At 36.4% G+C, this 16,130-nt stretch overlaps 2 protein-coding genes across 3 annotated transcripts; both read right to left on the reverse strand.

Moving 5' to 3' along the window:
* Positions 1–1,574: 1,574 nt before the first annotated feature.
* Positions 1,575–3,852, reverse strand: LOC136820922 (uncharacterized). Its single transcript, XM_067077158.1, has 3 exons — positions 3,510–3,852; positions 2,802–2,900; positions 1,575–1,821 (listed from the first exon to the last, which is right to left on the reverse strand). The coding sequence occupies exons 1-3, from the start codon at positions 3,565–3,567 to the stop codon at positions 1,649–1,651; spliced, it is 330 nt and encodes a 109-aa protein (XP_066933259.1). The 5' UTR covers positions 3,568–3,852; the 3' UTR covers positions 1,575–1,648.
* A 1,020-nt stretch (positions 3,853–4,872) lies between these two features.
* On the reverse strand, positions 4,873–13,405 carry LOC136820924 (uncharacterized). Of its 2 annotated transcripts, none has more exons than XM_067077161.1 (8): positions 13,244–13,405; positions 9,366–9,974; positions 8,897–8,996; positions 8,352–8,584; positions 7,935–8,142; positions 7,538–7,681; positions 6,955–7,063; positions 4,873–6,612 (listed from the first exon to the last, which is right to left on the reverse strand). In XM_067077161.1, the coding sequence occupies exons 2-8, from the start codon at positions 9,924–9,926 to the stop codon at positions 5,448–5,450; spliced, it is 2,520 nt and encodes an 839-aa protein (XP_066933262.1). In that variant the 5' UTR covers positions 9,927–9,974; positions 13,244–13,405; the 3' UTR covers positions 4,873–5,447. The 2 variants fall into 2 exon arrangements, with proteins under 2 accessions (XP_066933262.1, XP_066933261.1); XM_067077160.1 differs by having other exon boundaries at positions 8,897–8,999.
* Between the last annotated feature and the right edge of the window lie 2,725 nt (positions 13,406–16,130).

The raw sequence follows: 16,130 nt of genomic DNA on the forward strand, positions 1-16,130 counted from the left end.
GTTTCTCAACTCGAAGTTTTCGTGAATTTTTTTACCAAGTACACTGGCCTTCCCAAGAATTTCTTTATTATTTACTTTTCAGGTTCATGTCTAATTTAAATTGCACATAAAAGATTTTATCAAATATATATTGCAGAGATAACTAACTTTAACAAGATTTTATATTAAATTTCCTTTTTTTTTGACTTACTACGTTTTATGTATATTTTAGTTCGTTTTATTCTATTGTTTTTCACTCGTGATTTTCACCTCAAGATTCTCTACAATTGCATGCGACGAGTTTGAAAAAAGGGTTTTCAATAATGTGCGAATTCGTTATTCTAAATCCAGTCGATTCTCTCTAATTCGAACCTCTGTAGTGCTAATCTTTCTGTAATCCGAACTAAAAAGTCGATCCCTTCAGCTGGAAAGTGGTATCAGAAACTTCCTGTTATTCGAATATTTCTCTAATTCGAAAAAGATTCTCTATCACTTCAAAATCGAATAAGAGAGAGTCGAAGTATTCTATCAAAGGAAAGCAAAACCAAACATAGATTGTGTCTTGATGTTTACTTTGTCACGGAAAGTGAATTTTCATAATTTCGAGGGTTGACAAACACTGTGGTTTAACTTGCTAAAAATTTTGTTTATTGAACAAACAAGAATTTTTCTTTAGTGAGTTAGACCATAATGCTTTGTTTGAACCTGATACTAAGGTCGTGCCTTGACAGAGAAAATAGGTTTTTATATAATTTACACACTTGATTTCAACTTAAAATTCCAAAATTATTACATACGTGAATATCATCGTCATCAAAATTTCTATTTTTTGTGTTTTAAAAAAGAATGTACTTGAGTTTAGTATTATTGTATTAGATTTTATTATGAATAACAGCGATAACTAAAATGTAAAAGGATTACCTAACGCTATAAATGAAGATTTTTTATTTTCCTCGCTCTCTCACGCAGCCCCTATTTCTGCAAGCGCCTAGTCGTTGTATTTTGCTGCAGCTTAAGCTTGCAATATGGGCCCTTATGTCTATATGTTCACTGAATCCACAGATATCTGTAAAGCCCGAAGGGCTAGATAGGCAACTTTAAACTTTCTCCAGCAAAAAAAAGTGAAGCAAAAATTTTTAAATTTCGTGCCGATGGATAGGTTCTAGCATTTTAATTGTTTTCGGAGCGCGATATCAAAAAAAGTAGGCGGCAAACGCTATTTCACATTTCTCAAACCGGTGAAATTGCATATTTTAGTCACGTGACTTTGGTAGGAAATCCTTCCAAACCTTTTCGATAAAAGCCGCAAATCTAGCCCTTCGGACTTTACAGATCTGTGACTGAATCCGAATACAACTCCCAAACCATTCTCCCACGGCAATTTCTATTTTTTATAAGAACTCTTTATTTAAGCGCACTATTCCCGCGCTCATGTGTCCAAAGAAAGACATACGCTTGCTAGTCAAGCAAACGCCCAGCGCCCTTTTATTCCCGCCCTAGCAGGTCATTTTGCTAGTCCTGAAAATGGTATTCACAAAATGCAATCTATAAATGGGACAAATGGAAAAGAAGAAAGGTCACGTTTTTTATTTCAGTTTTTTTCTTCATAGACGTTCATAACTACAATACACTTCATTTTTTGCTTTATATCTCACATTATAAACTTCATTCAACATCTGCAATTGCCAGTAGGGTAAACCTCGATGCATCTCCAAAAGTTTGCAGTATATTTCATACATTGAAGGAATCCTGCACACTTGCCTGGACATGGGTCACTGCGTCGCCGACGTCGGATTCTAAATCCTCGTTTGACGCGACCTTTGATAAGCTCCATATCTTCGTCTATAAAACAACAAAAAAACTTGAACTACAGATGAATGAAAATCAGTTCGGCAAATTGCATAGATCGGCAACGTTGCAATATTCCGCAACGTTGCGGTTTTTCGCAGCGTTTCCCCAGGGTCTTTTCTTCTACACACATGCAGAATCAGGCAAAAACTTGCTTTCTTGAACAAAGTAGCGCTTTTTTGAACGAAGTAGTATTTCTTCCAAGAATGATTGTGAATAATCGCGGTGAGGAAATTAAAATGCTAGGGTGAAAAGTTTCCTTTTGGGTTGTTCTTCAAAATGCACATTATTTTGGGACCCCGGTCCAGGCCCTACGATGCCGATTTTGGTCCAAAGGCCAGAGCTGCGAAATTATGCAGCAGTAAAGCTGCGGAATTTCGCAACGTTGCGGAATAACACAACGCTAAAAGATGCAGAATTTCGCAGCGTTACGGATCTGTGCAATTTGCGAACTGAGATTCGACTATAGAGATGCTTATTTTTTGACACATCATTTATTTTAGAAAATCTATTGAATTTCCAAAGGTTTAGTTTCAAATTTAAAACATATGATAAAGAAGGTTTAATCTATCCTAGATAGCCCCCTCTCAAACTTTCCGTTGTCAACGCCCAAAGGCTGAAAATTCTGTCCCAGACGCTAAAGCTATTTAGAACTTTTCTCATAGTTAGCAATATAACATCTGAATATCAAACGAGCTAAACTTAAATCCTTAAATAGATTTGTTCCTCCTGAGGAGGCTAATAACCCTATGATACAAAACATTTTGGTTTTCTAGGCCCGGGGGGGGGCACTCCAGGTAAGTGACCTACCGGGCGTGCGGCCCTTAAAGGGTAGGTTTTTTGCACTATAAGGGTCGATTTTCAGCCAAATGCATTGTAAGGGTCCGATTTTAAAGACCTGATTTTTGGCCGAACGTAAGGTCGTTTTCAAAATCGAGTGCCCCCCTCGGGCTTCTAGGGTCATATAATCTCACCTTCTGTATCTATCTCGTCAGTGTCAGATATTTGTTTCGGTGCCGTAATTTCTATTGTTGGCGTGGGTTTCTGTGGTGACAATGTCGTCGCTTTGTAACCTTGAAATTAAAAATTTGGATTTAGGTTACAACAAGATTTTGGTAACCTGATAACAGATGTTCATAATTTTCTTACGCGCACGGTAAACCTCTAAAGGCGCTTGAAATTATTTTGTTTTCACACATCCCTTTAGAGCTTCAGCGTGGTGTGCAGAAAACATTCACAATCTGATCTCAGGTTAGATTTTGGGGACTTATATCAAAACATTTGCAGACTGTGGTAAGCTCAAATCATAGTCATTATAAAAACACCCTTCTGGAAGGCTTTTGTCTCTTTTTAAGAGATTTTGGTAAGCAGTAAGCTTTATCTTCTAACAATAAAAATTTTATTGTTAGAAGGTAAAGCTTACTGCTTACCAAAATCGATTTATTTTGCAACTTTTTAGTCATGTGATTAGAAAGTATAGACCAATCCCAAGAGGAGATTTTGGTAACGTGATCAAAAAGTATGCAAATCGCAACTTGTCTTTTGTTTGTAACAAAAGAAAATTGAACAAAATTACTATACATATAATACATCGGCAGACCGGGGTTTCATATAATGACTATGCTCAAATCCCTATATCCATCACTAGGATTGATATGTAAAAAAATCCTATTGTTACTTACATGTTACATATTGAATAACAAGCACTGATAAAAACGTTACAAAAAGAATTTTCTGCATCTTTTCTTCTTTGAACGAAAAAATATTGCTCTTGGAGTGATGTGATGCTTGAAAATCGTTTGTTGATTACTGCTTGGTCACGATAACTCTCACTCTTTATATAGTTTCTGGTCAAGTTGATTTTAGAAAGTCCCTGGCTAAAATAAAGACGTCAAAATGAAATAAAATCTTTATTGATGGTTTGAAAGAATAAGTGTAAACAACCACAAACAACTTTTATCTCCTTATTATCCTAATTTGATAGCTAAGAAAATCTTCCTACTTTCGAAGTTTTCGTTTGGATTTGATGATCACAAAGATTTGTAATTCGATTGTGACTTTCAGGCGAGGTTTTTTTTATAATGACAAAAATGACACATCACCTTTGAGATTCAAGAGTGGGGTGATTCAAAACTTGTTCCTAGAAATTAACTACTTTTTTAGCTGACATTGATTTTTTAAACGTAATTTGAACTTTGAACGGATTACACAATGTCAATATTTGACCAACTTTGTTTCTAAACCTTATAAACGTGTTTACAATGTGTTCTATTACACAATGAACGTGAAGCGAAACGAAAAAAATGGTTTTTTTGGAAAATATGAGAAAAAAAAGTGTAGGATGGAGAAGGTAATTTGTAAGTGTTGGGGTAACCCAATAAAATTTTGAATGAAGATAATGATTTATCCAACGAAAAAGTGGAATAACTCCTCCAGAATTGCTCTAAATGGAATAATTCTTCCTTTTACGGATTGCGAACGCCTAAAGGCTTCTGCCTGCCAAATTTTAGTCCAAAAGCTTAAAAACTCAATGAGCTATTGCCGATGGAATATTTCTTCCATTTCCCAATGGAATAAATTTATGATTAACTGCTCCAAACTTTGAAAGCTCGTTACTTTTAGTACAATAACGCTATATAGTTCATTTAAAAAGGAATGGAATCTTTAATCTTTTCTTTCTCCAATCCAACTTTATGCTCGTTGAAAAGATAATCAAAAGTGGCCAGTATACGTTTTGAAATTTTTTCATAACATTTCGATAATTTTCGAGGGTTGAAGATTTACTAATGTAAAAAAAATTTCGCAATTTTCTTTTCAACGAATACAAAATTAAAATTATATCAAAAGATATTCGAAGTTTCAATGCCCTCTTAACATCACTATCTATGAAAGTTGTCGGGTTCAACTTCTACGACTACCCGAAAGTAAAAATATCCAAAATCACAGAACGGGTTGATACCAATTATTCCACCCCTTTTTCGGGAAAACGCATTCTATTTGTTCCATTCTCTTCTGTAGCCATCAGAAAAAATAAGATATAAAAACTTTTTCATTTCGAATAAGTTCTATATTATTATTAGGAAACTCTAGTCTAATAAAGTATGTACAAAATAAAGCCAAAATAGATACACCCTCTATACTACAAAGTCTTTAATAACCGCAGTCCCAAAAAGATTCCTGTTTAGTAAATCATTTAATCAAAGAGCTTTAAAAGAACCAAGTTTGAAGAGATAAGACCCACAAAAAGATACTAGGACCAAATCTTCTCCAGATAGCCCCAATAAATAGGAAGAAAATAAAGAAAATCATCAAAATGAAAGGTAGGGAAAGAACTGCGTGATATATTTTAATGTTGTTATTTTTCACACATCATTAGTCAAGGTTTTCAAGATGACCATATTCTTCAAAATAACCCAACCTATTCTTGATATGCGTAAGTCAAGATGACGTCATATTTTTTTAGCGGAAGCACCCAAAAAAGCCGGATTTTGACCTCCGTGTTTCTATTTTTAGTAACAGAGAGAGGTCAAATCCCGGCTTTTTTCGGGTGCTTCCGCTAGAAAAATGACTTACGTATATCAAGAATTTCTACAACCCAAGTGCGAATTTCTACACAAATTTCACTCTTCCACTAACATGTTAGGGTCCTCAACTGGCTGTAAATCATGGGCGGCCGCCTGTTCCGCCTTCACATGATCCGCCACTTCTTCTTCGTGTTTGATGGCGTAATCTTTCACACTGTCTCTTTTGAATACCATAGAGGATGCCAGTGACGTTGTATAAATACTCGAAGCTGCCGAACTGTCTACATTTTCCGGATTATAAATAACGGGTATCCCGTCCACAGTTTCTATTGGCTCACTTTCGTCAACGGGTGTAATTTGATTTAATTGTTCGTTTGGTGTTATAAAAGGTTCAGTATTTGTTGTCGAGTTATCTGTCACTATTATGGTACCATCTTGCATCATGTTTTGTTCCATATCCATGGAAACCTCACTGGTTTCCAGGTTCCCTGGTTGCGTTATTGCGATCATGGTTGAATGGCCGTCAGTGTTGAGTACACGTGCGTGTGATCCGGAATTGATACCTAAGGCTTCTGCAACTTCTGGGAAATTCAAAATCTCAGAAGCAGGGATAGTTTGACCGTTTGCAGTAACAACTTGACTGACAGCATTGGTCATGATTCCTGATTGAGTGAAAACTGCTGCCTTCGGTACCGTAATGTTGGCTTGAGAAGCGAGTTCGTTTTCGTCCACCGACAATTCGTCTTCGTCCTCGTCATCATCGTCAGCGATTATTCCGTCGTCGTCAATCGGGATCGTGCCGTCGCCTTCACTACAATGCATACGTTTCACGTGTTTATTCAAGGAAGAACGCTCTTTAAATGTCTTTCCGCACTGAGGACATCCGTATGGTTTCTCATCGGAATGGGATAACTGATGACGTTTGAAATCGTAAACGCGCGAGAAAACTTTACCACATGTTTCACACTGATAAACTTGTTGTGCGTTCAAGTCTTTCTCAACGCGTTCTGGCTTCTTTTCACAGACCGGAAAGTGAGACTTCAAGTCGGACTTCTTGGAGAAAATAGCGTCACAATATTTACATTGAGCTATGGACGTCCGGATACTGGTGCGCCCGCATACATTGTGTTGGTGTTTCCGTAGGTGAGACATTCGACCAAATTTCTTGGAACAACCATCGCAAGTGAACGGTTTCAAATGATCGTGACGTGTTCGGATATGCATCGTAAGTGTTGAATCGTGTCGAAATTGCGCGTTACATCTGGAAAACAAAAACAGTTACAATCAAGCTATAATTTGATATTCTTTTGCTTATCGAATTAGAGTGACTTCTTTTTATTCGATACGCTCTCTTAATCGATGTAAATCAAATATATTTTGAAAATCAAGTTAGAGCAGAATGACCAAAACGTTTGTCATTACATTGATATACTATAAAGTCATTACCGTTCATCCTGGTACGTCCAAGAATAGCCTTATCGCGTTGGTAAGATTAATAGGATGCACAGTACGAATGATAATCCGAAAATTACACTAATCTTAATCTAAAAGCTGACAAGAGAGTTTGATATTAATTAAGAGAGATACACAAAATTGCACCTACCTATTACAAACATAGGGCTTTTCACCGGTGTGAATACGACGATGAACGTTGAGTTGATGCAATCGTCGAAAGGATCGATTGCAGTCTTCGCATTGAAACTTCTTGATATCTATGGGAAAAAAACAGTTTAGTGGTTCAACATTTTCAGTAAGAATTCAAAACATTGACTATACACCTGTATACACATACATATACAATGAATTCTTTTAAAGAGACGTCTGCATGTATTTGGATTAAGCCTCTATTATGGTCATGAAGATAACCTCATTACAATATTTTCATATGCTGTTTTTGGAGGCTGTAAATTCTGTAAATTTTGCATTCCCAAAGAATTAGTGTTGGAGCCCCTTTTAATTGTAGCCGATTGTATGCTTTATTATAAATGTATAGAAAGTGAGTAATTGAAAGTATTGAGTAAGTATTGGTATAACCTCATTACAATATGAGAATACTCTGCTGTTTTCCGAGGCTGAAAGCTCGGTTTTGCATTTTCTATAATTAGTGTGGGAGTTATAAGAGAAAGTGAGATAAATAATCGTTAATGTAAGTAATAATAAGTGAGAAATTGAGAGTATTGGCATACCCGTATGGATTTGTAAATGTTTCTTGAGATCAGATGGGTATTTGAAAGTCCGGCCACATTGATCACAGCTTCTTGGATCTGTACTCAAACGACGTCGAGGAGTGGACAAATTCACTTGAGTAGCTTGTCTGTTTGTAGTAAGAACTGGAATAAAACATGAAAAACTTTTATTAGAAACACAAAACCGGCATGGGGAGATGATGTTTATTTCCTTTTCCTGATTGACACGCAGAGTCAGATGTTAAGAAGGAAAACTCTTTGATTCTCATTTTGTTAATCAACTGACTTTTGGTGACACAAATGACAAATCTTTTCATTCACTCCGTTAATTTATTTGGCTATTCATCAAACAACAAGAAAAAAGGTTTTAGAGGATTCTTAATGCGCCCAAACTCACCATTTCTTTTACCACCATTTATGTTTGCCATATTATGTAATGTAACGTTGCCTTGGAGATCACTGGCAGCCATTAAAACTTGGCCTTGATCCATGTTTGACACTGGCACACCAATGTTGCCAAGTGGTTGAAGATAGGTCACTAATTGCCCACTGTTGCCGTTTGTAGCTGACAGAATAGATTGTTGGCTTGGAATGCTCAAAACAACCTAAAGCAAAGGAGAAAAAAAAGACAAATAGGAATTGTTATATAAAAGCACAGTGGTAGGTATTTTTGCAGTACTATTAAAAATTGAAGAAATTTGGTTAATAAAGAGGAGTCACAAGTATTGATAACTAACCAGAACTAACAGATAAAGACGTATTATAAACAAAAAACTGCATGCAATTAAGTAGTTCATGGAGAGTATTTTCAAACCTGTTGTTGTTGCTGTTGTGGATTGTTTTCAGAAGAATCTCCTTTAACGTCAGAACTATTACTATTTGTCATGACAGCCTGTTGAAGATTGACGCCTTCCTGAACCAATGTGCCTGACGTCAACTCTCCACCGTCAACTGATACAGGCTGCAGGGTGATGTAAGGTGTGGATCCTTGCGCATCTGTACTAATGTTGGTTGTTTGCATTGCAAGAAAAACTTGTGGTTGACCACCTAGCAATACAGGAATGAATGAAAAATACTTTAGAAATTTTTAACAAAACTTGTTCAAAAAGAGAATAAATCACAGGGTACTCTTTTTTCTAAAATAGTGGAAAAATGGAACTTAATACAAAAATTTATATTTTAGACGAAAATCCATACTTCACCTAAAATCTTTAAATTCAACAGAAAACTGACCCTGAAATACATATCTTGGAAACTGAGCTATGGGTTATGTTCATTAGTATCAATATATCCACTCAAAGTTTCAATATAGCACGCAAACCTCTTTTACAGGATTTTTTTAATATATTGTCAACTCACCTGATTCAGAATCACCCGGAGCTTGCAACAAAACATAAGTGGGTTGTTGAGTAGTTGAGACTTGTGAAGCATCAACATGAACCAGTGAAGATCCTGATGACTGCTAGAAAAAAAATTACAATCTGGTTTTAAATTGTGAATTCATATAAAAATTTTGGATTGATTATTTTAATATAAAGGTGACCCCCCCCCCACCAAGCAATTTAAAGTATCTGAAAGTCAGATCGGTCTTGGTACTGTATTACAAGTAGTCTAGTGGTAATCAAATCCTGGCCACTCGTTAGACCGGGACTGGCTGTTTGTTTAGTGTTTGTACGTAACAATGTAATAACAGTCACAAATTTTTTTATAATCAAATTTCCACCAGGTTGAAAATAGCTCAATCCTTGCATTAATTAATAACAGAAAACTGCTATTCATTTGCCTTCATTCATATCCTTTATTGCGTCAAAAGAACAAATTTCATTACTTGATAAGCATTGGTTGCCTGACTCTGTTGTGTATATTGAACATTTGAAGAAGTTTGAGAGTAAACAAGCGGCTGAACTGAATTGCTTTGAGAATATTGTTGCTGGGATGAAGGGTTTGATGTAACAATACCGATCCCATGACTATATGTTTGTCCGCTGGTGTGATCCTGTGTGGTGTGATCCTGTGTGGTGTTATTTTCCTTATTTGAGGCGCCATCATGTGGTGGTTGTTGTTGATCTTGCTCTGGTGGTTGACCAGAAGATAATAGGTTGGAGCTGTTCAGTGGAGCACTGAAGATGGTTGGTGCTTGAGACTGATGCTGGGCATCTTCAGGTGCAGGAAATCTAGGCTGGTCTGAGGTTACAGTCACTTCATGATTTCTACCAGGAATGTTTGCAAAGGAAAGACTTTGCGTAGCACCCATATGTTCATTATTTCTGACTTGATGTGACGTATTGTCAGTTGTTTTGTACATTATTTGAAAAAAGGGAAGGTGCATTGAAAGTTGTTGTGTTTTCGCTTTCATTCTGATTCTGATTTGGTAAAACTGCAAACACATTAGCAGTAGCTTTTGGTGGAATAAGTTGGATATTTGGTTTGAAATGCTCTGCAAAAGAAAAAAAGAAAGATTCAGATTGACCTTAGTTTGAAAAATTGAAAGCTCCCCGAACATTTTTGTCAGGTGAAATTAACCTCTAGGTATTTATTACAAGGCGTCATCCCAGGGCGATTTAAACATATTTTTCTTGATAACCAACCAGTTTCTAAATAGCCTTCTTCCTGTGTAGAGGAATATACCTGCTAAAGATGGGTTTGGGTCCTTTTTTTCCTCAAAGAAGTTAGTATTTAAAGTTCAAAATAGGGGTGCTGGTACATAAGAAAATTTTTAAAGACCTCTAGACCCCTAGGGAGATTCGCACAATTTTGAAATTTTTCATTATGATATTTGATGCTGCACCTTATCATAAAGGGAAGCAATCTTTTCAAGTTTTTTATTTGGGTTGCAATGCTGGTAGAAGGGGTGGCTGAAAATAGGGAATTTGGTATGCAGGGTATTTCTTATTGTGGGGACCACTGCTGGGTGGGTGGTCCAAATTGGTAGGTGATATGCCACTTTGTACCAGGGTTCTTAGTGGTGGGTGGTACTTTTTTGAAAAAATTCTTTACAAATTATTTTTTCCTTATTTTTTCCATTTATGAGGTATTTTTCTCTTTATTGACTTACCGACAGAAAGATCAAGGTCTCTAACTGTATTTGATAAGTAACTGCATTTTGATAACTGTATTTGATGTTAAGGATCTGATTTTAAGATAGGCTATAACTGGGTGGTCCGCCTATTTTGAACGTTAATTGCAAGTTAGTACCATGGTACAAAGGGGCACTGGTCCAGTACACTAAGTGTGCACCCCCTGTTTCAAATCAAGTTTTAAAATTTTGTGCTTACAAATGCGAAGTAACGAATAGATAAGGCAATAGATAAACGAGTGGATAAAGTAGTGAGTTGATAAAGTAAAGATAAACGAATGAAGAAAGTTGCAAAGTGGCAAGTAGATAAAGCAATAAATAAACGAGTGAATAAAGTAGAGAGTTGATAAAGCAATAGATAATCGAGTGAATAAAGTAGCAAAGTGGCAAGTAGACAAAGCAAGAGATAAACGAATGAATAAAATAGCAAAATAGCAAGTTGATAAAACAATAGATAAGCGAATGAATAAAGTAGCGAAGTGGCAGGTAGATAAAGCAATAGATAAACAAATGTGTGGGTAGCAAAATAGGCGCTTTCTTATAATTTTTTAACTTCACATTTTTGAGTTGGGAAATTTTTTTGGGTCGCTAAATCTAAAATTCACTTCGCATTTCGAAGTGCAAAGCTATAATTCGAACCCTGCAATATTGAACAATTTGCTGATGTTAGGAGTTGCTGAATAGTTATACGGAAAAAACTGCAACCGGAAATTTTGACTAGAATACACACTGGACAAAACGGGATAGAAAAGTGCAGACGACGAGCAAAGACAGAGTATTTATATTTTTTTTCTGGACCGGCATGAGTAAGGACATTGAATCAATCGTGAAGCAATGTAAAACTTGTGCAACATTACTGTCATCCAAACCAAAGAGTCCGTTATTGCATCAAGACATTCTGGATAGAGCATGGCAACAAGTGGGTAGCGATTTATTCCATTTTGGAGGAAAGAACTATTTAATTGTTGCGGATTACTATTCATTGTGGCCCGAGGTTTACATCTTATCTTCGGCAACATCTGACTTAGTTACCAATGCACTGAAACAATTATTTTCTTGAAATGGTGTACCTGAGACTCTTATATCAGACAACAGCTCCCAATATTCTTATAGAAAATTCAGACAATTTACACGACAATGGAACATTAAACATGTTACTAGTAGCCCCTATTATCTATGATCAAACAGTTTAGCAGAATCCATGGTCAAGAGTGTCAAGAGAACGCTTAAAAAGTGCGTTAGATCCAACCAAGACATTCTAATCGGGCTACTTATCCTTAGAAAGTCTCCCTTACAATGTGGACTATCACCAGCACAACTTCTTATAGGTTGACAATTGACAGACAACTTACCCAAAATTCATAAGCCCAGATCTGAGATGCCTCAGAGGAATCTTAACAAAGAAAGATTATCTGTAAAAAGTTACCACGATATATGAAATTACAAATTACAAAACCAGAACTTTTTGTTACAGGTAGTGAAGTGGCAATGCAAGACGCTAAAACAAAAGAATGTCAGCAAGAGGAATAGTCCTAGATCAAGTGGCCCCAAGATCATACTCTGTAAACGTTAATGGCAAATTATTGAGAAGAAACCAAAATCAACTGAGTGAGAAAGGTTTATGCAGTCATCACGCCAACACCTAGTCACCTACCTAGAGAAAGGGCCCCCTTGCCCCCAGCTCTTCTCCAGGTCCCCTCAAACCCTGATGCCCAGGAAAATGAACTTTCAGAAGGTTCTGAATCAGACACTATTCCCTATGATTTAACAGACTCTGACGGTGAGTCGGACAGAGCGGTACCTTACAATATGGAGATGAGTGATATACAAGAAAGCAAAAAGGACAGTGTTGAGACGAGATACACAACTAGAAGCGGACGGACGCAAAGTCTGTAAGCCTAAACCTTTTGAAAAATGATATATATATAACGTTTAAACTATTGATATTGTTATTCATTGTATTATAGGAGATGTTAGGATCCTAGTCTATATTATAGTGGGTACCGTAAGGTCGGCTTTGTATCTTATAGTCGGTGCCCAGGGTCGGTGCAGGTACTTTAGTATGTTATCTTAGAATCAAACAGTAGGTACAATATTTTGGTTACATTTTCAGGGATGGATGACTTATTCCATCTAGACACAATGTTGGAACTAAAAGACGAATTTAGAATATCCAAGTACTAAATTAAAACTGTATTGTCCTCCAAGAATACAAACATTAAAAGTAATGCTAGGCTATTTTAGACTCGATTTTAGAACCATGATGAAGACCCTTTCATCCAGTTTCATCAGTCAATCCCAGACAAACAAGGAGTGATTATTCACTTTTCAAAATGAAAGATCAAACATCAATAAATATCAAAGTTGCCTGACAAAAAATAAATGGTTTTGATTCCATAATCCAGAGCAATTACAAAGTGAAATCCTTGTACCTAGTCTCCAAACATATATTGTTGTCTTTATTCAACAGTAGAATTTGAAATTGGTAGGGTTTGAGAAAAGAACTGGGACTTGGTGGTCTGGAACAGAATCGTAGGAACCTGGACACTGGAACACAAACTCTTCCCTCTCTCCCACTCTTCTTTTGGACAAAGCGTCACGAGACACAACAAAAAAAGCAAAATACGTACCTTCCATCTTTACAGATAGGTCTGTGGAAAGTTCATCAGGTATTTTCTGTGATGAAGACATATTATTTGGAATTTCATGTGAAAATAAAGGCCAAAATCTTTTAAAATATTGATCGAAAAGTCTCTGTTCAGCCTTTTCGCCTTCGGAACAAAAGCATGTATTTTATCACGTGACCCGGTGGACATTCCATGGCGGATCTTTGTCCAATCAGTTTGCAGTAAATTTACGCCTCAAAACAAAATGGCGCTGTGTAAAATAATTCGGGCGTCAACCATGTCGTGGCAAATCGTTGGCGGCTTCATTCTAATATAAAACGCCCAAGCCACAAACTGACACCCGCCATAAATATGCCATCGAATAAACTCGCGACCTTACTTCAACAAGGTTCTATCATGAATTTTGAAAAAATTGAGTTTTTCGGTCAATAACGTTCAATATGCCAAAAACTAATTGTTAATGCTGTAAACTTTCAAATATCTTAATTCCATGGCTCAAAATAACATATTCCACTAAGTTCTATCAGTTAATTTGGTCTTTGACACATTACATTACAACAAAGTTCTATGGGAAATCTTCAAGCAAAAATCCTTAGTCTTAGTGCGATCCGCGATAATGTCTTTTCCAATAATATTAAGGTCAACAAGGTTCTATCATGAAAATAGAAGATTTCTTTGATATGAAACTGAAATTTGTGAAAATTCCAACTGGAAAGCTAGTTTATGTCTTTTTTGTCATTTTTAAATATTTTTGCATGCTATTTCTTCTTTAAAATTTATAAAAATGAGGTAGTTTCAGTAGATGGAACCTTGTTGACTTTGCGCATTTCTGAGTCTTCGAGGCAACAAGGTTCTATCCCAAATTTTATTTCTTTAATAACTCTTTAATATTTTGGTTTATCACAGTTAGTTTTAATAAAGATTTTTTCATGCTAAAACTATATTTCTGTAACAGAAAAAAGCAAAGTGAAGACCCAAGCTTCAAACTAAGGTCTTTTTTAAAGTCACTGAATTTTCAAATGCATTTCACTCAAAACCGCAATTTGCAGAGTTGGAACCTTGTTGAAGTAAGGTCGCGAACTCGCGAATTAGTAGTCCGGCGGCGAAAAGGGCTTTTTTGCATCAACCCTTACAAGTAGTAAATATGGTTTTTATTTTATTTTCTCATTATATGGTCCCTTGGGACCCCAAAACCGGTTTTTGCCAAGCTGGCAAAGCAAAGGTGGGGAAATTTTTTTATGGGGGCTTAAAGGGGGTGGTAGGGTCATTTTAGCCTGGGGGTCCTTAGAAAGTCGATTTTTGAAGTTCTCATTTAGCTAAAACTGATTGCACAATCAGATAGAGCTTGAAGAGTACATCTCCAAAATGGGGTCATTTGTCTCATTTGGTGGACTTAGTCCCCCGGAATTGGCTGATACCTTGCTGATACGTCTTCAAAAATACAATATTTTATGCTGACGTCAGCATTTTGGAGAGAATTTCCAGCGAAAGATACGACTTTTAAAAGATGTGTCTCGAAGAGTACTATCGATTAAAGGGATCATTTATAGGGTTTCCTAGGCTAGATCATCATGAGATATTAGAGTTTGAAATTTTGCTGACTCAGCGTTTTTCAACGTTTTTGGCCCTTTTCTGCTGAGTCAGCAAAATTTCAAACTCTAATATCTCATGATCTAGCCTAGGAGACCCTATAAATGACCCCTCTAATCGATAGAACTCTTTAAGACGCATCTGTTAAAAGGGGTATCTTTCGCTGAAAATTCTCTCAAAAATGCTGACGTGTCAGCATAAAATATTGCATTTTTGAAGACGTATCAGCCAATTCCGGGGGACTAAGTCCGCCAAATGAGACAAATGACCCCATTTTGGAGATCTGCTCTTCAAGTTCTATCTGATGGCACAATCCTCGGCACAATCAGTTTTATTTAGCTAAATGAGAACTTCAAAAATCGACTTTCTAAGGACCCCCAGACTAAAATGACCCTACCCCCTTCAAGCCCCCATAAAAAATTTTCCCCGACTTTGCCAGCTTGCCAAAAACTAGTTTTGGGGGTCCCAAGGGACCATATGATGGGAAAATAAAATAAAAACCCATATTTACTAATTGTAAGGGTAATCCTGGATCGCCGCCGGACTAAATAACTGCTTGTCGAATCTAGTCTGAATCGCAGACCTCTACAAAACCACTGGTAGTATAGGTAGTAGGTACTATTTCTCCACTATTTCTCCTTTTCGAAATGAAACAAACAATCAAAAACGATAGTTGTTTCTACTTTTTGTTTGGTATTTGCTTGCATTAACACTCGCGGTAAAAAAAAATGTTTAACAAAATCGGTAGTAAAATTACAAGTTGGATAAACTCAAATAAAATACAACTGAATTTTTGTGACGAAGCGTGTAGCGTAAAACCCCCAGTGGCTGTTTATTCTGGAGGAAACATTATCTCCGAACCAATGGCATCCGTCACCCCGACCTTCGGAGGTTAAAGGTCTTCCTCCCTTTATGTACAATTTTTTTACTAACGAAATTATTCCATCTGCAAGTGTTTGACCGTCAAATGTAAGAGATCATAAATTTAAATTATAATTATTATAAGAATGGATTTTTACGAGGTATGAGTTTCATAGCTTCAAAATGTTATCAATCTATTTGTAATTTTCGTTTAAGGAATACCAAATTCATCAACTTGATAAAACACATCCACGATTCCATGTTTGATAAGTTGTCGGTGTTGAATGTTGATGAGCGTCAATCTCCAATGACCGGCGTTTATTTTGGTAATCGATCGTCTTTTAGTATATTCTATTGTATTCCTTGGTGGTTGATCGTCTGAGCCATTGATTGATCATCTGTTTGAAGTTCAGGAAGAAGCGCTCGTCCGATTGTTTCA

Source organism: Clytia hemisphaerica, unplaced genomic scaffold (genome assembly GCF_902728285.1).
Source record: "Clytia hemisphaerica strain Z4C2 unplaced genomic scaffold, Clytia hemisphaerica genome assembly, whole genome shotgun sequence".
In the NCBI taxonomy this organism is placed as follows: domain Eukaryota; kingdom Metazoa; phylum Cnidaria; class Hydrozoa; order Leptothecata; family Clytiidae; genus Clytia; species Clytia hemisphaerica.

Excerpts from the sequence above, each read along its gene's own strand:
- LOC136820922 (XM_067077158.1), bottom strand. The coding sequence starts at position 3,567 with ATGCAGAAAATTCTTTTTGTAACGTTTTTATCAGTGCTTGTTATTCAA. Across the intron at positions 2,901-3,509 it reads TGTTATTCAATATGTAACAT|GTTACAAAGCGACGACATTG; the intron begins GTAAGTAACAAT and ends TTTAATTTCAAG. Across the intron at positions 1,822-2,801 it reads TGACGAGATAGATACAGAAG|ACGAAGATATGGAGCTTATC; the intron begins GTGAGATTATAT and ends GTTGTTTTATAG.
- LOC136820924 (XM_067077160.1), bottom strand. The coding sequence starts at position 9,926 with ATGTGTTTGCAGTTTTACCAAATCAGAATCAGAATGAAAGCGAAAACA. Across the intron at positions 7,682-7,934 it reads AAATGGTGGTAAAAGAAATG|TTCTTACTACAAACAGACAA; the intron begins GTGAGTTTGGGC and ends GTTTTATTCCAG. Across the intron at positions 7,064-7,537 it reads ACATTTACAAATCCATACGG|ATATCAAGAAGTTTCAATGC; the intron begins GTATGCCAATAC and ends TTTTTCCCATAG.